This window comes from Palaemon carinicauda, chromosome 41 (assembly GCF_036898095.1).
Source record: "Palaemon carinicauda isolate YSFRI2023 chromosome 41, ASM3689809v2, whole genome shotgun sequence".
In the NCBI taxonomy this organism is placed as follows: Eukaryota; Metazoa; Arthropoda; class Malacostraca; order Decapoda; family Palaemonidae; genus Palaemon; species Palaemon carinicauda.
The window spans coordinates 8,324,390-8,347,600 of NC_090765.1; the positions used below are offsets into that span (position 1 = coordinate 8,324,390).

The 23,211-nt window shown below is 40.4% G+C and overlaps 2 protein-coding genes across 5 annotated transcripts in view; both read left to right on the plus strand.

Annotated features, from left to right (window-relative positions):
• LOC137632605 (uncharacterized) overlaps window positions 1-3,624 on the plus strand; it is a 110,138-nt gene extending 106,514 nt beyond the window's left edge. For both annotated transcript variants that reach the window (XM_068364648.1, XM_068364649.1), the window contains exon 2: window positions 546-3,624. In XM_068364648.1, coding sequence (XP_068220749.1) covers window positions 579-2,261 — 1,683 coding nt within the window. In that variant the 5' untranslated portion in view covers window positions 546-578 and the 3' untranslated portion in view covers window positions 2,262-3,624. The remainder of the gene's footprint in view (window positions 1-545) is intronic.
• LOC137632602 (uncharacterized) overlaps window positions 1-23,211 on the plus strand; it is a 141,706-nt gene that overhangs the window by 80,300 nt on the left and 38,195 nt on the right. Inside the window, exons 1-2 of one of the 3 annotated variants that reach the window (XM_068364644.1) lie at window positions 7,221-7,245; window positions 14,168-14,268. In XM_068364644.1, the coding sequence (XP_068220745.1) occupies window positions 14,261-14,268 (8 nt within the window). In that variant the 5' untranslated portion in view covers window positions 7,221-7,245; window positions 14,168-14,260. Of the gene's footprint in view, window positions 1-7,220; window positions 7,246-13,419; window positions 13,554-14,165; window positions 14,269-23,211 lie in introns of those variants that run through there. The other 2 variants (XM_068364642.1, XM_068364643.1) reach the window with 2 other exon arrangements.

Consider the following 23,211-nt stretch of genomic DNA (forward strand, 5'->3'; position numbering starts at 1 on the left):
ATAGGCAATATTTCCTCACAATCTTGAGAGGCATTATAATTTCATTTAAAAAAAAAATGAGCAGTACTGCAAGAATCTGATCCAGTTGTGTCTAAATAAGAACATTTTCATGTCGAACAGATATTTTGCCCAGTAGTGAAATTTTGAACTAAAACTTCAGAGTTGATGTTACATCAGTTTTGTACTTGGCTGTAAAACTTTGATCTTTGAATGCAATTGAGGAAATCTTGTTGATGTTGGACCAGGTTTTATAGTTTTATTTTAATACATTTTATTTTTTAAAAAAAGTTCGCTCTTTACAGAGAGTAGCCTAGTCAGGTTTTGTGGAAAAACTTTAATTTGAGACCCAGTCTGGTCTTTAAAATTGTACCAAGATGGAAAAGACAACAGTGTTTAGACTTTATTTGACTTTGAATTCCCAATAAGTTGCAGAATTAGAAGGGACTGTAAACAATATCCATTGACACCATTTTTATTATAAACATGAAATTGCTTGAAGCTGGAGACCTTACCATACTCTCATAGAAGATATTTCCCATGTTTACAGACCAGATCATCCATACGAAGAGCTGACGACAATGGCACTAACACCCCAGAATCAAGGAATGACTGCAGTGTCAAGGACTTCATTAAAAAATAGAGCCAAGAATCATTTCAGTAAACACCATGGCACAGAAGAAGGCTTAGAAATAAGGAAATTAGAAATGTATGAAGAACATAAAAGTCAAGATGAGAAAGTACAAAAACTTACTTTGGGACCAAAAACGAACTCGCCAACCAAGGTTATTTTGTTAGTTGGTGCCACTGGAACCGGGAAAACGGCTCTGATCAATGCTATGGTGAATTTTATTTATGGTGTAGACTTTGCAGATGATTTCCGATTCATTTTGATAGATGATAAAAATGCTCCAAAAAGATCTCAAGCAGAAAGTCAAACCGATTTGATAACAGCATATGTATTTTATCAATTGCCTGGGATGCCATTTGAATACAATTATGTTTTGATTGACACACCAGGATTTGGTGACACAAGAGGAATTCAGCGTGACCGTGAGATGATGAAACAATTGGAGACCTTTTTGAAACAAGATTATGGTGTAGATCAGGTAGATGGTGTAGGGTTTGTAACTCCTGCCTCAGCAGCACGTTTAACACAGACCCAAAGGTATGTTTATGATGGTCTGTCCTCTATGTTTGGAAAAGACATAAAAGATAATATATACGTAATGGCAACTTTTGCAGATGCTAAAAATCCCCCTGTTCTGGAAGCTCTGAAAGAAGCAGGAGTACACTATACTGGATTTTATAAGTTCAATAATAGTGCTCTTTTTGCACAAAACAGTGCTGAAAATGCAGGAAGTGATGAATCCGACTCTGACGATGAGGACTCTGCTTATATATGCAAATTGTTTTGGGAAATGGGATATCGAAGTATGAGTAACTTTTTCCTCAAGCTAGGAAAGACAAGTCCGGCAAGTCTCACTCTTACTAAAGAAGTTCTACAAGAACGAAGTCGGCTACAGCTTGTTGTAATTGGTTTGCAAAATCAGATTCATTTAGGCCTAGGGAAACTTACGAACCTTAACCAGGAAAGGGACATGTTGGCCAGAATTAATGATGATATGCAGGGAAGTGCCAACTACCAGGAAGAGGTTGAAGTCCCTAAGATCACAAAGATTGATTTAAACCATAGAGAACATGTGACAAATTGTATAAAGTGCAATTACACTTGCCATTTCCCATGTTTTATTCCTGATGATGCAGATAAGATGAACTGTACAGCAATGACTGATGGGAATTGTAGAGTTTGTCCTGCTAAGTGCTACTGGGATGTTCATAAAAACATGAAATTTAGGTATGAACACACTTGGGTTAAGGAGCAACGTACAGTGCAGGAACTCCTTGATCGTTACAACCTTGCAGAAAAAGGTAAAATTAACAAAGAAGCGGCAGTAAAAGCTATTGAAAATGATATCAATAACCATGCGCAGTTGCTTATCGATATGATCAGAGAAGCTCAACAACATGTTGAACGTCTTGAAGCAATTGCATTAAAACCTAATCCTATTTCAACGAAGGAGTACATTGACCTAATGATCGAGTCTGAGAAGATGCAAAAACGCCATAACTTTGAGAAGAGAATTGATATGCTGCAAAAGCTGAAAGAAGAAGTAGCTGTTATTCAAGGAGTGAGAGGAAACACAAGTCAAGCATCAGGGGAAGCACTGCTCAAATATTTCCAGGATCTTATAATTGATTAGTCAGTGGATTCAAAATTTTCCTGGGGAAGGAGTAAGAGGGAACAATTAAGGCCTTGGGGGTAGGGAAGAGAGGAAATCTCCGCTGAAAATACTTCGTTATCATTAATTAGTCAGGTAGAATAGTCGGTCAGGATTTATTTTGAATAATATACTGGTTCACAATATATAAAAAAGTTTAATTAGAGCTCGTTTGATGTAATAAGTTTCATTAATTTAACCAATTTTTTTGTGTGTGTAAGGTTTCAATATTTTTGTTAATTTATGGTTAATTTTAATTGTTACGTAAAATATGTTAGCTTTGTTATTATATAATTTTTTTGTTTTGGCATGGCATAGTTTTTGTCATTTTCAGTTATACAATGCCTTTAAGTTTTTCCTTGAAATTTATTATGCATTCTGAGAATTTGAAACTAGATTCAAATATTCTCTTAGAGTTCTCAAAATAATTGTTTTTTCTATGTAATCAATTCTTGAAGGCTAAAACAATTTATAGGATAAGTTATAAAATCTATGATTGGGAAGGTTACTATTAGTTTTGATAAGATATGTGATGAACCCTTTAAAGTTTAACAATTGCATGAATTTTTCAATTTTTGGGCGGTGGGGTAATTACCAGTTTCAAGGTTTAAAGGCACTTATTTTATACTGTTCTGAACGATTTTTTTTTCTTTGTGATGAGTAGTCATGATAATTCAATCTTCAATTAGAGGAATTTTAGTAGGGATGTTATCTGCTGTTTCCTTTTGTCCTTCTGCTGACTTGCACCAAATCAACTTTGATAAAATAACACTAGGGAAGTATTTTTGTGTTAACCAAAGTTGGTGTGTAGTCCTTTATGTTCTTTCTGCTGTTATGTATACAGGTAAAGGCAAACCATGTGTAGCCTACCATATTTTTTATCTTAGCATTAACATTAGAGTTGTGTAAAGTGTCATAAAAACTTTTTTTCTTTATTATTGAAGTATTTGTCCTGCATTGGTAATCTTGTGCATAGCCTGTAATAATAATAACTCCTTCAGATACAGGTGTACTGTTGTAGCCACACTAAATCAAAGTATACTACTAATCTAGGCTTAGAGGCATGGGAAGCCAGTGATATAAAGTTATTAGGGATATAAGGCTACATATGCTTGTAAAAGAGCATAAAATTGATTAATTTAGTGCAAATATGTTTTCAAGAACATGCCACATGGTTTTCTTATACCAAAAGTGAATGCCATCTCTTCATATGAAATTATAACAAGCTACCAGGTTTCAATGTTGCCTGCTAAGTTACATTTGCAGTGATGTGTGATATGTAGCAAATGATATAATGTAAAGTTCTGGATTAATAATAATAATGATGATGTTAAGCACACTTAAATGGCTTCATTAATTTAACCCTAACAAGACTGGAAGATTACAACGAGGATGAATTATGTTTGGAAGTGTTATATGCTTAAAATATCTCGCATGCAGAAATCTGTTTGTATTCCTCAAATTCTCTTTTGTTGGTTATATGCTGGTCAGCATTCCACTGTTCTTTGTCATTTTATCCTCAACCATGAATGCCTTATCAAATAATAATAATTACAGTTAATGCTATTATGACATTTACAAGTTAGTAAGAACTCCAGCTGCAACAATAAATATTGTTTGCTGAGAATAAATTTTGTCACTATGCACAGCTATCATATAACGTGAGAGAATTTATACCAAAATGACCGCAGACTTCCCCCACTCAATAAATAAATAGTGTTCCCGGGGAAAAGCTTCTGCCTCGCCGTATGTCATTATATTTAAATGTATATTTCATATCTATTGTGATCGCCACCTAATAGCACATACTCAGTTTCTTCAACATTGCTATTGGAATAGTTTATGAATAATCATTCCTTAAGGAAATAGAGTATATTCCTACCACAATTATTCATTTTTCACTTCGCTAAGAACTTGGGAGTTACAGTTGGCTATCACTTTCACCCCCACAATCTTTTGTTTAATGCAGGGTGGAATTTTGTAACACTTATTGTAACACTTAACCCTCATTTGAACAGTCTCCATGTGTGCAATGTGTACAGCACACATGCTGTGCGGAGGCTAATTACAATCCATAGGCAGCCAAAAGTCCGTAGGAAACATAACTGCTTATAACAGGATAGCAGTGGTCCAAAACTGGACTGATTGTTGCCACTTGGTAATTCTTATAGTGCTGTTACCATGTACAGGACATCAAATACTCCCGATTGTTTTTGGCTAATCCACAGGAACATGATCATCATCAATAGATGATTATTGGCCAATAACTTATGAGACAGGCACCTTCTAATGTAACTTACCCTGTATACTGAAAAAAAAACAATAAAAGTATTTTTTTCATAAAAAAAATAAGGTTTTCTCTTTGTAATGTAAAATTACTTAATCATCAAATATATATGAAATTCTGCTCTTGTCTTCCTTAGCCAGAGTTGAAGATCACATTCAAACCTAAGGTCTTGGTTGTTTACTCTTTGACATGGGCTAATTTGTTACTCCCAAGTTTCCAAAATATACTTGAATTTTCAACTATGGTTCGAAATATAAGTGATAATATGAAAAAGATGAAAGCAAATCGGTGAACTAGAAAGGCCTTTGTTTGCAATGTTTATATATGAGACTACGTATACAATTTTAGCACTTCAAAGAAGGATTTCGTAATTCCTGATTTACCTACTGAGTCCGTCCAACCATCCTAAGGAGAAAAATTTATTTTCATGCGTTTCCATGAGAACATAGTCTGTCAATATACATTTTTGAGGTTTATCTGTTTCTTACAAATCACTTGACGGGAAAATATTGATTATCACTCGTGTAACTTCTTGAACATAATCCTCATCTTCATGATATTTGTTAGCCAGTCCCTGAATGACTTAAAATTTCCCCTGAATATATATATATATATATATATATATATATATATATATATATATATATATATATATATATATATATATATATATAATGTATAAATGTATTTATATATATATATATATATATATATATATATATATATATATATATATATATATATATATATATATATATATATATATATGTATATGTATATATATGTATACATACAGTATGTATATATATATATATATATATATATATATATATATATATATATATATATATATATATATATATATATATATATATATATATATATATATATATATATATATATATATATATATATGTATATATATATATATATATATATATATATGGGAATCTGCAAATTACACAGGAGAGAGGTTTGTTTGAATCCTTTGTGAGTAAACCTAACGGGTAAGGTAAATACATTTGAGGAGAAACTTCCTATGAAGGGAAACAATTTTAGGTTGCCAATTAGTATGTGTTGCCATTTACATTATACCAAGGAAACACGAATATATGACTGCAGTTGTGGTCCATAAATAGACCTTGACTCCATGTATGTCATTGAGTTATGAGTTAATGTTGAGGCCTATGTTGGCTTTAAATTATCATCTGGAACTGTGATCCTAAGGATTACCACATGTAGACACTTATATATCACATTGTGAACAATAAGTAAAGTTTCCAAGCATGGTTATATATGTTCTAAATTCACATGGTCTATATGCCTTTATACTATTTGAATTGATAAGAAATCTTTTAATTGTGTAATTTTGTTTATATTGACTTAGAATTAGTTTGCAGAGAAGCGGTCGTTGTACATTAAGTAGGTTTCAGCTTTGTTTTTCTTCTTCTTTGTCTGCATCTTTTCCCACTTCTATGTGGGGTCAGTTTCTGGCCAGAGTTCTCCATCTACCTCTGTCCCACACTTCGTCACCGGTTAATTCCTTTGATCGAAGGTCATCCTTGATACAGGATCAGGCGAGGTCCCAACGTGTCGCCTACAGGGAACGCCCTAGCTTTAATTTCATTTTCGCAACTTTCACTGACCATATTTGTTTTGGATAATTTTTCATGGCCGGATGCCTTTACTGCCGCCAATCCTCCCCATTTACCTGGGCTTGGGACTGGCACCAAGTTGAGGCTGGCTTGCCCCTGCTCAGTGGCTGGGTTAGGTTTCATCTTTGTTACGACTGTTAATTATACTTTGTAAGTAAAATTAGATTTGAGGAAGACTTGAGTCCTTCGTGACCTTTAGGTAGATTTAGAACTTTAGATAGCGTTTGGAGAACTCTATCTATTTCATGTTATCAAAATTAAGTATTACAAATTTGAAATATAAGAAGACATCCAATCATACTAAAGGTTGCAGCTTGAGTCGGGATGTCAAATTGAATCTCCATGAACCAGGCTAGGCACACATAATTAATGTTATTTATTTCTTTTGATTCATCTGTTCACTGACCAGAGTCTCAAGGAACATTAAGACTTATGTCTCCTTTCTTTTACAGAAGATCCGCTGCGCTTCCAAGGGCTGCCCCCGCTGCCTTTAATGATCCCCTGGGCCATGACCTATGCCGGTCCCATGCGCATTGCGCCATATCCTTCTCTCGGGAACCGGGACAAGCCCCCTACATGGTATGGTTCCCGGAGTCATGCACGCTCTGCTACGAGTTGTCATCCCTACTCCTGAGCGAGGAGGTAAGTTGGTTCTAGTTTGTTCCTTTTGGTATGCTTTGCAATGAATTAATTGGTTCTTTATATATGTATACATCGCTTATTGCTTCCTCACTAATCCCCTCACCTCTTTCAGGCTGATGATGAATATCTCTGGGCTGCAAGAGCTGTTCTCCGTCCCTGGGTGTCAGGGTTTGGAAGGAATGCTCCGTCTGGCGCACCCTATCTCCTCGACGGAGACATGGCCTCTCGCCTATTCCCGGGCTCTACTACTGCGGCAGTTCCACCGGAGACAGCGGTCCCGTTAATTGAGGCGGTTAGAGCAACCATCCCAACGAAAGAAGAAGCTTTATTGACGGAGGATGTGTCCTCTCTAGATTTGGACGTTGAACCCATGGATGAGCAGGTAGGTGGTGATGAGTTGGTGGACCCCCTTTCATCTCTCACTCCTTCCTCTACTTCTTCCTTCCACGGCTTTGATAAGCCTACGGCTTCTCCTCGGGATCCCTCTGTTCCTGTACGACCCAAGGTGAAGCCACTACGTACCTTTAAGCCTTCAGCTTTGCCATTATCTGCGTCACCGGTCCCTGGACCCTCAAAGGATCCTGATGTTCATATTACTTTGCATAAAACCGTGACTGCTAAAAAGACAAAGTCCGCTAAACCCAGGGCTTCGTCAGCGGGTCGTGTTCAGGATCCCTCCTTCCCCGCCGACCTGATCAGGGATATTGTTAAAGAACAGATACAACAGCAGATACTACAACATTCTAGGGCAAGCCAAGGAGCTATGACGGAGCTCAAAGATATGGTTGCGAATCTGATCCGTTCAGGAACTCCGATGCCTCCTCCTTCAGTCCCAGACGCATCGAAGTTACCCCCCTTCGATAAAATAACCCATGGAGGTTTGCCTTACATGCCCCATATATAGATGGTACCATAACTCTGGAGGGCATAGGCACCCGCCCTCTAGAGGACCTAGAATTTTACCCTCCGGGACTAGAATTCCCATTCAACGGCTTCGTCCGTTTGAAAGAGCATGCCTTGGTTAGGTTAGACAAGGTACCGAAGGAAACGGTAATATTTCCTAAAGAACAGGCCCAAGCTGTCTGGGCCAGGATGTTGTCGGACTGGGGGTGCGCTAATTCCAAGCTCACCCCACACAAAGGGGCCTACACCATATTTACAACTGCTCCCGTTATTACCTTACCTATTACGGATAAAGTGGCAGGTCTTACTATGCAAGCTGTCAAAGAAGGTTCTGCCATGCCGGCTCTTAAAGAGACGGACCCCACCTCCATGCTCATCCCGAGTACCTCTACTATCTGGGACGATGCTTCCTCTACTTTCACAGTAGGGAAGTTGGACCCAGACTGCGCCTCTAATCTGTTTTCCGAGAAGCTTCCCAAATTACCGGAGAATCTTCTCAAGACTTGAGTTTGAGGCACGAAATAGGTTAGCTAGGTCTCTCCACTCCATTACCTCCGTGGAGTCCCTAGCCTCGCTTTATCCGACTGAGACCTTGTTTCGGATATTCACAAAGAACCTGTCTCTGTCCTTCCAAATCGACCTACACGATTTCTGCTCTGCTCGGGTTAGTTGCAGGAAATACGTTCTATCTGAGGCCTCGATCAGACATGAACTGAACAGGCTGATAGCTTCCTCCTGCTGGGGTAAAACCCTCTTTCCTCAGGAGGAGGTGAACAAGGTTCTGCAAGACGCTGCGAGAGCAAACCAAAATTTGCAAGTGAGGTGGGGCCTCACTGCCAAAAGGAAGGTCGAAGCCCAAAAGCAAGCTTTCTTCAAGAAGAAACAGAGATTTACCCCTTGCAAGACGAACTGGGGTCACTACCATCAATCGTCAGTTACCCACTCGTCATCACAGTCTCCCTCTGCTTTGACGTCTCTGCAATCGAATCCCCCTCAACAGGTGGTCTACCTCACTGCTCCCCCAGGTACACAACCCAACCCCGTTTGGATGCTCTCGCCTGCATACAACCCTAGCTACGAACCCTCAGGTTCCTTTCGTGGACACCGGAGAGGAAGCTACAGGGGTAGAGGACAGTTCCGCCAACGAGGCGGACCTAGGACAAGGGGTGCTCGGGGAGGGAAAGGACCTAGATTCATTCCCTCGCAATGATGTAGTCCCGGTAGGGGGGAGACTTTACCACTTTCGAGACCATTGGACCTTCAGTCCGTGGGCTCACAGCATACTCTACAAAGGGTTGGGGTGGAAATGGTCACAAGGTTCTCCTCCTCCACCAGTGACCTTCTTCCAGAAACCCACTACCATCCTAAAAGAGTACGCCACAGAGTTACTCAAGAAGAAAGCAATCAAACGGGTTCGATCGCTGAAGTTCCAAGGCCGCCTGTTCACAGTTCCGAAGAAAGGCTCGTCGGCATTGAGAGTGGTCCTGGACTTGTCAAAGCTAAATTTTTACATCCTCTGCGACAAGTTCCGGATGTTGACTATCTCTCAGGTACGGACCTTACTTCCCCGTGGGGCCGTCACCACCTCTATCGATCTTACCGACGCCTATTATCATGTACCAATAGCTCAAAACTTCTCTCCTTACCTAGGTTTCCGCCTAGGCAGGAAAGCCTTTGCGTTCAAAGTCATGCCCTTCGGCCTCAACATTGATCCCAGGATATTCACGAAACTGGGAGAGACAGTGTTAGAACAACTCAGGAACCAAGGGATACAGATCATTGCTTATCTGGACGATTGGCTCATTTGGGCTCGGTCGGCCCTGGAATGCAACAGAGCTACGAAGAAAGTACTTCGATTTCTCGCCAACCTGGGATTTCGGGTCAATCTCCAAAAGTCCCGCCTACAACCATCAGGCCACTTCGAATGGTTAGGCATACAGTGGGACCTTTTAAAGCACAAGCTGTCTCTTCCTTCCAAAAAGGTAAGAGAAATAGCTTCCAAGATCAAGAATTTTCTCAAACACAAACAGGTGTTCAGAAGAGCCTTAGAAAGAATCCTCGGCCTTCTCCAATTCGCTTCAGTAACAGATCTCCTATTAAAAGCCAAACTCAAAGACATCAATCGAGTTTGGAGAAAGAGAGCTACAGTACCTTTAAGAGACAAGGTCTGGAAGATCCCCTCTGTCTTGAAAATGAGACTACACCCATGGTCCAAACCGAAGAACCTCTCCAAATCCGTTCCTCTACAAATCCCACCTCAATTCATACAGACGCGTCTCTGAGTGGATGGGGGGGTTACTCCGAACATCAGATGTTTCAGGGCTCTTGGTCACCCGCCATGAAACACTTCCATATCAATGTTCTCGAAGCCATGGCAGTGTTCTTGACCCTGAAGAGAGACTCTCCTCCGAGGTCAACCCACATCAGAGTAGTGTCAGACAGCACAGCCGTAGTACACGGCGTCAACAGAGGAGGATCCAAGTCACCCAACCTGAATCAGATCCTAGTCACTATCTTCGCCTTGGCAACAGAAAAGAACTGGTTCCTGTCAGCAACTCACCTAGCGGGAGTCCAGAATGTGATAGCGGACTCACTATTCAGGACGAAACCACTGGAATCAGAGTGGTCTTGAGACATAATTTCATTCCGGTGGATACTCAGGCTGGTTCCGGGCCTCCAGGTAGATATATCCGCAACTCAGATGAATCACAAACTTCCTTGTTATGTGTCACCAAACCTGGACCCTCAGGCTTATGCCATGGACGCATTAACCCTGGATTGGAACCATTGGAAGAAGATTTACCTATTTCCCCCAGTGAATCTTCTAATGAAAGTTTTACACAAACTACGCTCCTTCCCGGGGGGCAGTGGATTTAGTAGCACCTCACTAGCCAAAGAGCAGTTGGTTTCCTCTCCTCCTCGAGTTGAAACTCTGTCCCTTCCGGATCCCATTCTCCAAACTGACCCAAGTAATCCAAACTCAGACTGTGTCAGATTCCTCAAGGATAGCCAAAACCCTAACTTTGTGGACTTCATGAAGTTTGCAGCTTGTAGAGACGCAAAAATTGACCCGGAAAACGTTCTCGTCATCGAATCAGACAAAAGGGACTTCACAATTCGTCAATATGATAATTTCTGTAATTAAAACCTCAATTAGCTCGGTCTGGGAAGATGAGATAGCGGGCAAATTCATCCTTAGTAAACCGACAAACATTCTTGCCAGTGTGTGAATTTTCCAAGGAACTAGTCTCCCATATTATTTGCAGAGATAATTAGTAGAGGCTGGTCATGCAAAAGTATCTACCAGAAACAGGCATTTTTACTATTTTTTTTTCATTTATTCTTATAAGCATAAATGGTATATTTCTTTTGTGGTTGTCCTTTTTTTCACTTTTTTTTTATCATAATTTTACATTTTACAAGTTTTATGGACTTTGCCTATAGTCAATATGCTCTAGATGAGGAAGAACCCTATTATATGCATTTCTCAATTTGTCTATCCCTTACAAGAAATTTTCAAGTAAATAGCTGAGAATATCATGATATTCCATGCATCATATCAAACGTACTTCCAGTAATGCAAGAAATAATCATTAAAAAAAAGCCGTTTAAAAAAAAAAAAAAAAAAAAGATGGGTCGGTGGGTGACCGAATTGTAAAAAAAAAAAAAAAAAAAAAAAAAATCTCCTGCTTAAGGTCGTATGTTCCTACAATACAGTACCTGCAAAGTACAGAATTTGTGTAGGGTTCAAGCTGTCTTGAACACGCCACAGCATCTCTAAGGCAGAAAAGCATCTGGCAACCAATGTCATGTAATTACTGAGAACCGGTGCTAATGCTTGCTTGCGACAATGCTACTTGATCACTAAATAAAGCGCAGCTTCTTTCTGGTAGCCAAGTTGTCAACATGTCCTGTTCAGTTGTAAGTGAGAAGTCGAACATCTAATGTAACATGTAGTTGATTTAGTTATCCAATATTCTTATCAATGGCAATAATGGATTGAATTTACGGTTGAATAGTTGCTTTGGCAATTAAATGGGTTGATAATAGGTTTTAGTTTTCTCCAAGTTAGACAGTTATTTTATATTTTTTTATGAATGGAACATTTTATGCCATCCAAGATTTTCCATATCACAGCAGTATACTTTGACCCTAATCAAAATGTAAAATGTCAAACGGTTCCTATTGAAAACGACCAGCTATATAGGAATAATCTTTGACCTTAGGGTAACATTGCTTGTGAACCTAAAGGCTCATGTATGTTAATGTGTGAATGTATTAAATTGTTTCTAAGTAATGTTATATAAAACCTAGGAACCAGATCGACAAACTTTAGTCTTCATCCAAAACAACAATAATGAACCACTGATTACAGTGAATTCATTTCTACAGACTGTTTGGGAGACTGTTGGCTTTTGATTTGGAACAATTAACAACTTCTAAATATAAATGTATAATTTTACTAATGCTCTCATGTTACAGCAGAGTTATACAGAATTTTGTTGCCTTGAAAAATAGCTTAAATTGGTTAGGGTATTTTTACTCTTTTTCTACATATGCCCAATGTGTATAACTACCACTGTTGTTTTGTTGTTTTGATCCCTGGGCTTAAAAGAATTTTGCAGTTGATGAATATCTTTCAAAGCACAATTATCAACGTATAAACTCTGTATTTGAGAGAATTTTCAATGGCTCCACGTCTTACAAAGCAGAGGTACTCAAGTTGAGCGTTTTCTTTCATGAAATTTTTCAATGGGTCTCCATCATTCAGAGCAAAGGTATCCAAGTTATGCCTCTTGAATTAAGAGAATTTCAGTGATTCCACATCTTTCAGAACAGATGTACCAAAGTCAATCCTTTTGTTTTATGAGAATTTATAATGGCTCCACATATTTCAGAGCAGAGGTACCCAAGTTGAGGCTTTTGATTTATGAGAATTTGCAATGACCCATAATCTTTCAAAGCAGAGATACCCTAGTAAAATTATGTTGGGTAACGTGCATATGGGCATATATGGAAACGAGATTGCATATAAAACTTCTCCGGAAGTAACCGAACGTCGTCCAGACCTTGTGCTGTGTGTGAGAAAATCAGTGACTGATAGTAGACAACAATGTTTCAACTTTCTCAAATAATGAAGTTAGTCTGAAGTTAGATATACTATACTGTATATCAATATGGTCGGGTGAAGTGAAACGTCCTTTGTCACATGCTATTGATAGTACTGTATATGATTCTTACGGGGTTAATTTTTTTAGGTGAATTACATTAGTTTTTTTTAGGTGAATACCATCTTTATATTTCTGTCATTTTGTAATTGCCTAAATCCCTTCTACTTACAATATATTGTTGATAAAGTTTCTGTCTTGGTATCCCAGAAACCACTTCCTCTCTGACGATGGAAGAAAGAATGGTTGGAACTTTAAGAAATGTAACTATAATATTAGTCTGCACTGCACCAAGGTTGAAGTGTAATTATATTTCATCAGTAGACGATCTTTTTTTCCAAATACTTGATTTGTATTTTTTCTTGTAAAAGTTCGGCCTCTGTAGTGTAACAAAATCTTCACCTGACTAAATTTTAACTTATTTGAAATCTAAAAGTAAAGTCTCCTTTCTTTGTATCAATATATTTGACCATATAATGTCTTTTTTTTCTCTTCTAAGGCAGTGACACAGGTAGTCACGATAACCCCTAAATACTTATATACTAGTACTGAGCACTTTCCAATGAAAATGATCAAGATGACTAGCAAAAGCACTTATTTAGCTCCAACTACATTTTCTGTATGTGATATTTCAGTAATACACTTTATTTTTGTTTGGTACTCTTGTAAAGATTTCATTTATATACAATAAACCATTCCCATGCTGTAATACTGACAAAAGATGATCATAGAAACATTGTTTGATGAAAATCCTCAAATTTCATAATATAAAATGTTCATGGAATTGAAATTTCTATTTTTTTTTCTATAGATGACTGGATAAAATAACCATGTCAACCAAAGTAATTTATGGAATGTCAAAGGAAAAACACCATTTTTAATTAAATGAAAAAAAAAAACTATCAAAATTTTATGTAGCAATTGGATAACGTATACTTTATGGAAAATGTCTTCCAATATAGATATTTTGTTTAATGATTTCTCATGGAAATCTATAATGGAATTTGAACATTGTATCATGTACAGTGTGGGAATATCTACTACAGTATTTCTAAGTGAATTTATGTATAGGCCTACTGTACTGTATGCCTAGTTGTATTTCTAGTGAAAATTTCTTCCGTCCTCAACTTGAAAGTTTTACATTGTTAATGATATATGGTCACAAATTATAAGAATTACCAATCATTCCATAATTTCCTAGTCTAATGCCACTAACTGAAATTATATTTTTAGGTCATTGGTTGAAGACACATTCCAAGGACCATGTGACCTCAAAGGTTCGAGGAAGTAAATGCTCTCATATCTAGAAAGTTACGCAACAACAAAATGGAAAGGTAAGTCTCTCTCTCTCTCTCTCTCTCTCTCTCTCTCTCTCTCTCTCTCTCTCTCTCTCTCTCTCTCTCTCTCTCTCTCTCATGCACATAAATTAGGTTATAGTAACCCACAATGATATTACTCACTGCTGGGTAATGAAATAGAAAGTGTGGACCAGGAGGAAGATCTCGGTATTATCAGCAATGATTTGAAGTTCACCAAACAGTGCATAAAGGCTGAAGAGAAAGCACAAACACTAATAGGTTACATAAAGAGCCAATTCAAATACAGAAACAAAGACACTGTACTACAACTTTACACATCATTAGTAAGACCACATCCAGAATACGGAGTCAAATTCTGGTCTCCAAGTATTCAGAAGGCTGTAAATAGATTGGAAGCAGTACAAACTAGGGCCACCAAACTAGTTCCAACCCTAAGGCAATTTGGATATAAACGTAGGATGGAACGTGTAAACTTATTTGATCTTCAAACTCGACGACCAAGGGGACAGTTGATAGAGGCATTAAAAATTCTTAAAGGAATAACAAATGTAGATTCCAACAATCTGTTCATGCTTAGCACAAATTAGTCTAGAGGTAACGGAAACAAACTGCTATTGAAATATACAACACCACTCAATATGATAATTTTTTTACATATAAAATAGTAAATACTTGGAATAAACTTCCAGCGGATGTAGTAAACAGCAATAACATGGTAAACAAGGTCTAGCATAAGTGAGACAAGCTCATATGAACCCTGTAAGTGCTTAACTAAATTGCTGTACCAAAGAGCAAATGGAGACTGTGAATGGGCTAAAAAGTATTTGAGACACCCAGAATCCTTGTAACATTCTCTCTCTCTCTCTCTCTCTCTCTCTCTCTCTCTCTCTCTCTCTCTCTCTCTCTCTCTCTCTCTCTCTCTCTCTCTCTCTCTCCCTCTCTCTCACTTGGTTTTCTTACTGATTTTACATAACTGTAATTAAAAGAATATTGAAATATTGAGTGTGTGATAGGTGCTTAGTTACTAACACCCATAAAATACTGTATAATTAACGGATTTTGAACAAAGGGAAAATCTATTTTTGCGTGGGAGTGCCATGTCATCCTGATGGAAGGTTCCTTTAGGTAGCTTTCTAAGGGATATTTGCTACAGTGATACTCCCAGAGAATTAAACCGAAGGTCTCCAGGATTCTAACTCCTGGCGCGAGTATCCATTAAAGGATATCGGATAAAATCAGGGGACGTATACTAGATACGACACATAGCAATCTTCACCCCGAATAGATTTAATTTGTTGATGTAAGGGGGAAGAGTGGCAAAAGAAAGGGGTGCCATTCTGGGTACCCGGTGGACCTCCATTCTTACTACTACCGCGACGCCATTCCTTTTCTTGTCGTTAAGCAGAAATGGCCGCAAATAAACTAATTTTGGGAGGGGTCAGCAAAAGGGTGGGTCCATCAGGACGACATGGCACTCTCACCCAAAAATAGATTTTTCACTTTGTTCAGAATCCGTTTATTGGACTCGGGCCATGTTGTCCTGATGGAAGCATACCAGAGAATTATCTTGAAATTACTATTAGCTGTGGGTTTGTATATGTGCCTTCCACCTTGAATAGATTTCCTTATCTGGTCTACTAGACCTGTATGTGAAATTCCGTAAATCTGTCGTTTCCACTAAGCCTGGAGCTGGTTTAGTGCTTCCTGCCCCCAGCAGCGAAAATGTTGGTATCGACAAAAGGATTCAAGGTTTGTATTTCCGTTGGAACAAAAAGGGAAAACTTTGGAGCTTACCTTTTTTACTTACCATGAGAATGTAAGATTCGTTCTTTGGGATGTTTGTCTTAATTTCAAGTTGTAAGCCCTTTATAGGGATTAAATAAAACTCTAACATACTTTATTGGTCTAACTAAGGCAGCAGTAATAAGACGGAATACAATTAAGTATTTTATTATGCAACTAAATTATCAAATGTAGTTACAACAAAGTTTGAATCTGATCCAGCATTACAACACATCAAGGTCCATATGTTATTGATCAGATATGCTCCTATATGGAACAGTATGTTAATCATTGTTGTGATTTGCACTAGAGGGTAGGTATATCCATGCACCCGATGCACTGTAAAGTCCCAAAGCAGTCCACTGTTCATCGCAGCACTAAACGACAGGTTTTATGACACTACCCACCGCCACCACAAAATGTTTCATTTCATGTACTTGCTTCGCGTAATGTTTATAGAAGACCCTGGATGATCTCCACCCCGTGTTTGAGCGCAGTCTTTCAAAGTCCATATGTTGAAAGAAGTTCAACGAAGAAGCAATTTTCCTCGGATCGTGACCTGCGGGTGTACTGTCAGGATCCGCTCTGCGAATAAAGTAGGTAGGCTTTGCTTTCAGTTGTCTTAAAGATAGGTTTGATCCTGAGGTTTCGCCTCTGAAGAGCTGTCCTCCCTTGAAGTCTGAAGTTCTTCGAAGATAGACCTTAAGACACTCTACTGGGCACAGAGGCATCTTTCCTTCAGTGGGCAGATTCTCCAAGGACCCCACCTCTTGGTGGGTAGCTTATTCTTGGCAAGAAAGACAGGATCAGGAAAAGATTCAGTTCTCCTCAGTCTAGGAACTAAATATGGCCTACATTTCTGGATAAGGCCGCTATTTCACTAACTCTAGCCCTTGAGGCTATTGCAAACTGAAAAAATGACTTTCTGTGTTAAATCCTTTAGAGTACAATCCTCATTGTTTAGGTTCGAAGCATAGTGCAAGACTTTGTCCAAAGACCACGTGATGGGCTTTGGTGGGGTTGCTAGCTTGAGTCTAGCGCATGCCTTTGGGATCTTATTAAAGATTTCACTTGAGAGGTCCACCCCAAAAGCGTTCAGAAGTGGTCCAGCCAGGGCCGACATACACGAGGTAATTGTAGTAGAGGCCAGGCCTTGTTCGTGCAGGTATATGAAGAATGCGAGACAGAAATCTATCCATCTCTGTCGGTTTCCTTTTTTTCACAAAGGAAACCCATTTCTTCCATGACGATTCATTTGTCTCCTAGTCGAACTTGACTTGTACTCTTCGATGAAGTAAACTTTATCCTTTGAGATTCCAAGCCTTTTGTTCGCAGCTAAGGCAAGAAAATCATGAGATATAGGTTGTTGGTTCTCGAGGATGAAGTGTAGACAGTTGACTTCTGGACCAGTTGAGATAGTACTGGGTCCAGCAGAGGAATCAGTTTCAGCTCTAGGACTAGAGGGAACCAATTGCTTTTGGGCCACCCCGGGGGCCCACTACTGTTGCTGTCCCTCTGAAGGATCTTAGCTTGTCGAGGACTCTTAGCAAGTGATTGGTTGGTTGAAACAGGTAAATGCGATTCCACCTGTTCCAGTCGAGGGACATGGTGTCCGCTTGAGGGTCCATATAAGGGGCTGTGTAACGAGGTAGTTTCTTGTCGCTCATTGCGAAGAGGTCGATCTGCAGTTCCGGGACTTTTTACGAGATGAAGGAGAACGAGTCTGCGTCTAGGGACCATTCTGTCTCGATGGGCTTTTGCCTGGATAGAGCGTCCGCCGTCACATTGCGGAACCCTTGTATGTGAACTGCTGAAAGGTGTCATCCCTTCCTCCTTCCCAGGTAGAAGATGGCTAATATCACATGGTTGATGTGGGGCGATCTCGAGCCTTGTCGATTTAGACACTTTACTAACACCTCGTTATCCAGGACCAATCTGCTGTGGATTGATCTGCGAGGGGATAGTTTTTTCAACGTCAGGAGAACTGCCATAGCTTCCAAAATGTTGATATGAAAGGTTTTGAACTGTTGTGACCAATTCCCTTGCACTTTTTTTTGTCGTGAGAATGGCCTCCTCATCCTTCCAAGGAGATCCGTGTGTATCACCACTGATGGTTGTGGTGGTTGCTGGGGAATTGTCCGTGCTAGGCTCTTGGCTGTTGATCATGGCCTTAACTGCGTGCGCAACAAGGTCTGAGTCAACCTTAGTTGATCTCTTCGATCATTTGATGCATATATCCTCCAGACTCCTGATGCATCTTTCAGACTTGCTTTTAGCACCAGGTCTGTCACTGCTGCGAACTGGAAAGAGCCCAATACTCTTTCCTGTTGGCGTCTTGAAATCCTCTTGTGACGGATTAGTCTCTTGACAGATCCTGCTATTTCTCTCCTCTTCTTGGATGGAATGGAGAGGTGGTGTGACTTTTAAGTCCCATTGGATTCCTAGCCACTGAAACTGTTGAGCTGGAGAAAGGCGAGACTTCTTGCGATTGATCTTGAAGCCCAGGTGTTCCAGGAACTGGATCACCTTGTTGGCTGCTTGCAGACAAGTAGTCGTGGATGCTGCTCATACCAGCCAATCGTCCAGATATGCTACCACTTGAACTCCTTCGGAGCGTAGCTGTTGGACGATTGTGTCTGCTAACTTCGTGAATATCCTTGGGGCTGTGTTCAGTCCGAAGGGCATTGCTCTGAAGACAGATTTCTTCTGTAGTTTGAATCCTAGGTAGGAGGAGAAAGGGAGACTCATTGGAAGATGCCAGTAAAAATCTGCTAGGTCTGTTCAGACCGTGTACGCCCCTTTTGGCAGAAGGGTCCTTATGTGTTGCAAAGTAAGCATCCAGAACATGTTCTCGATGAACTTGTTGAGTGGAGACAAGTCTAGAATGACTCTGAGTTTGTCGTAGTCTTTCTTGGGAACACAAAACAGCCTTCCCTGGAACTTGGTGGACTTTGCTTTCTTTATTACCTTTTTGTTCAAGAGTTTTGAGGTATATTCTTCTAACAAGGGGTTGGAGTGTTGGAAGAATTCTGGAAAACAGGGTGGAGTTCTACTCCATTTCCACCAGAGTCCATTCGTGATTAGGCTGTGGGCACAGGGATCGAAGGTCCAGCAATCCCGAAAGTGATGCAGTCAGTCCCCCACCTGGAACCCCTCATTGCTTGGAGGTTCCTGCGGATTTGTTTCAGCGACTACGTCCTCATTGGCCCCGAGAGGAGTTACCTCTGGAAGAACTTCTCTTACAGCCTTTTCTTTCCGACTAGGGTGAAAAGAAGTCGACTGCCTCTCAAAGTTAGGATTGAACACTGGCGACCGAGCTACCAGTTGTTGAGGGACTATCTGGAAAGTGGTCTAAGGCATCGTGGTCATAGTCACAGCAGGAAGTTGTTCAGGTCTGCGTGGTCTCCTTGCCTTTTTATTCTTAGGCTGGGGACCTCCGTCCGAGGAAGATTTTCTCTTTAGAGTTCATGTCCCACTTTTGGAGAAGGTTCTTGTTCTCCGTGGTTGCTCTGGACCAATTCCTTTGGGAAAAGGTCTTTACCCCAGATGCTCGATTTAATCAGCTTCATTGGTTCATGTCTGATGGTCGCTGAGGCCAAAACGAACTCTCTGCAGGCTCTCCTTGCTCTGAGGAAAGCATATAAGTCTTTCACAAGGGTACCCATGTGAGACTTAACCAGGAAAATAAACATTTCTGGGGCGTTATGTTGACCTGCACATATTTCCAGGCATTTCTGATGAGAAAGGTAGGCTGCAAGTCTCTCCTTCGACTCCTGTTCCCTCCTCAGAAGATGGCCTGGCAACTTCGGAAGGTTCTCATTGAACTGTTGGACTGCTATCTCTGGATCAAATTTAGAGACGGAGAAGGTTAGGTGGACATCCTTCCACTTCTCCTCGCAGGTAGGCAGTGCTAGAGAGAATGGTTTGCATTCCTCTAGGGTTGGGCAGGATTTGCCCTAGTCGACTGCCTTTACGGCAAAGTCTAGTGCTTTCTCCGAAAAGGGGAAAGAGATGGAGGAAGGAGCCAGAAAGGTGGGATGTTTCTTGCTCAGTGCTGAGACTTTGGAGTTGGTGTACCCGGCTCCCTTCAAGGTTTTCAGGAGGATGACTTGCACCTTGTCATGTTCAAAGACAATGACCTCTTTGGGTACTGTTTCCTTTTGGGCTGCATGTTCATCCCGCAGTCTCACGTAACAGTCTGGGTAGGCTGAAAAGTTAGGCCAGAACTCAAGGTGTTCAATCAGCCTGGCCCCCAGCTTCTCCGAGACAAATAGCTTCCCAATCATCATGGGCATATGCTCCGCATACCTCCAGTGATTGGTTTCGGAGCAGTGACGGAGATCCAACACTCTAATTGGCTTCTTAGTGGTGCCCTTGGTGGATCCGGGGCGTTCCGCCCTCTCTTGCAGCAGTACCTGCTGCTGCCTGAGAGAATCCCGCATCGTCTCTTGTTCCTTTTGGAACAATTCCATCATCCGTTGGATCGAAGTAAGGATCTCTTCGTTCTTGTCAACTGGTTGTGGAGATGGAGCCAAGGAAGTTGACGGCATAGGTTGGTATGCCGTCACGGCGAACTGAGGGTCTTTAGTTGCCGTTGATACGGATCCTTCTTCCTCCGTTTGTGGATGTTCCACGTTCTCTTCAGAGCCTTCTTGCAGTAGGTCCTACTCAGTGTCAGTGGACACTTCTGACATCCTCTTTTGGTGGATATCCATGCCTTCCAGTGCCTTGTTTATGTCCACGTCGAGCTTCAGTTGTATGAGGGGAGGCTGGACCTGTTCCTGGGGCACCACCGCATTTGGCAGGGCCTTGGGGAACAGTAGGCACCTTACGGAGTCATTGGGTAAATACGGTCCTTGTGAGTTCTTCTGGAACCCTCTTACCCATTTGTGAAAGGTCTCCCTCGGCGTATCCTTAGTCTCTATGGTTACTAGAGGGGCTTCTCCGAAGCCATTGGCCAGCAGGGTTGAGCAGGTGGGGCAACCCTTCGGGTCCCAATATTTGAGGACTCCCAACTCGATACAGCAGGGGGCATGAGTCCTGCACATTGTGTGGCCACAAAATCTTTGCCTTTGTGGTTGCAGAGCAATGCTGCACACTTCTCCATCGGCTCCTCCTGTAAAGGAAAAAGGGCCCAATGAGTATTGAATTTATTATATCAGTGATATAAAAGCATACAATTTTTATTAACAATAGTAATCACTATTGTTTATAAAAGCTTAGGATAGTAAGCTTGAAAGGAAGTAGACAAGACACATATCTGTATTTCCTCTCCCTGGCCATTGCTGAGACCTCTGTCCGTATTAATATTTAGTTTCCCTGATAGGGAGAATGCAAGGTAGGAAAAACTCTAGGAACTAGAGTTAGTTAGTAAATGTCTTATACTAACATTATCCACCTGTAGTATATATTAATACTGATCGGTGATTTTGGGGTCCTGATGATCGAAAACACCATCTGGGTGTTGAGGGAGTACTCAGCCTCAACATAATATCGTGGTCCCAACAATTGAGTGCGATAGGAAACACAGAGTATGTTAGAAAATGTGTACTACTGTATAGTTGTATACTGTAGTTTAGCCGGCAGCACTGCCGGTGTTAGGTTAGTACCTGGCGGTACTAACTGATATAGGTCACCAGCCACCCGTTGAGATACTACCGCTAGAGAGTTATGGGGTCTTTTGACTGGCCAGACAGTACTACATTGGATCCTCCTCTCTGGTTACGGTTCATTTTCCCTTTGCCTACATACACACTGAATAGTCTGGCATATTCTTTACATATTCTCCTCTATCCTCATACACCTGACAACACAGATTACCAAACAATTCTTCATCACCCAAGGGGTTACTGCACTGTAATTGTTCAGTGCCACTTTCCTCCTGGTAAGGGTAGAAGAGACTCTTTAGCTATGGTAAGCAGCTCTTCTAGGAGAAGGACACTCCAAAATCAAACCACTGTTCTCTAGTCTTGGGTAGTGCCATAGCCTCTGTACCATGGCCTTTCACTGTCTTGGGTTAGAGTTCTCTTGCTTGAGGGTACACTCGAGCACACTCTCCTATCTTATTTCTCTTCCTCTTGTTTTGTTAAAGTTTTTATAGTTTATATAGGAGATATTTATTGTTGTTACTCTTCTTAGAATATTTTATTTTCCTTTTTTCCTTTCCGCACTGAGCTATTTTCCCTGTTGGAGCCCCTGGGCTTATAGCATACTGCTTTTCCAACTAGGGTTGTAGCTTAGTAAGTAATAATAATAATAATAATAATAATAGAGGGAGAGAAAGCATTAAGGAAGGAGAGTTTCCTATTATTATGATTAAACATAACAATTGGAAGTGTAGGAGGACTATTAGACCACCTACTGTCTCCTTGCCAGAATGAAAGTTTCAATGGAATGGGAAAGAATCTGTCAGATTTTGGCTTCCACCGATCCACAAAAGCCTGTTGCCGCCTATGACGTCGGCGGCAATGAATGTGGATGGCAGCTCAAGGGAGAGCTGAGGACTTCCCAAAGTATGTTAGGTTTCCCACCGGCAGGCGTCAGGAGCCGTCTTAATCTCTCCCCCCCCAATAATATTCACTTCCCGTGAATGAAGGAAGTAAGGGGGAAGGTGGCAGAGACGGCTGAACTAACTGCTACCGGCAGGGTACCAGCCGGTAACGTGGTCACCCTAGCAAGCTGGGATGACTGTCAGAATACGGGTGAAGGAGTTTTGTGACGGCTATGACGTTGCTAAAGGACAGAAGGGGAAAGGTAAAGGGTCTTACAGTTCATTGATATGAGAGGTGGCAGTAGGCAAGGTCTATAGATATAAGAGGTCTTCTCAGGACAGCTTAGTGCGCAAGTAGCCGGATGGTGGGAGTCGGGTCGGTCAGAGCTATGACGTCACTCAGACTTAACCGTGGCTGAGTAAGCTGTGGAACTTCCATAAGAAAATAAAGGAACTATGCTTTCTGCTTTGTATTTTTCAATCTTTTCGAAGATTTATCTTTTATTCTTTTAGGATAATAAAAGTAAGATTACAAATACATAACTTTATTACATTCAAACAACCAAACAAATATTTGATGTAAATAACTGAAATTTGTCGAGCAACAGACAGTTTAAATTCATAGAATAAATAATTATATATACACAATATATATTTCAGTTATGTTCTTTATCACGTTGCAAGCT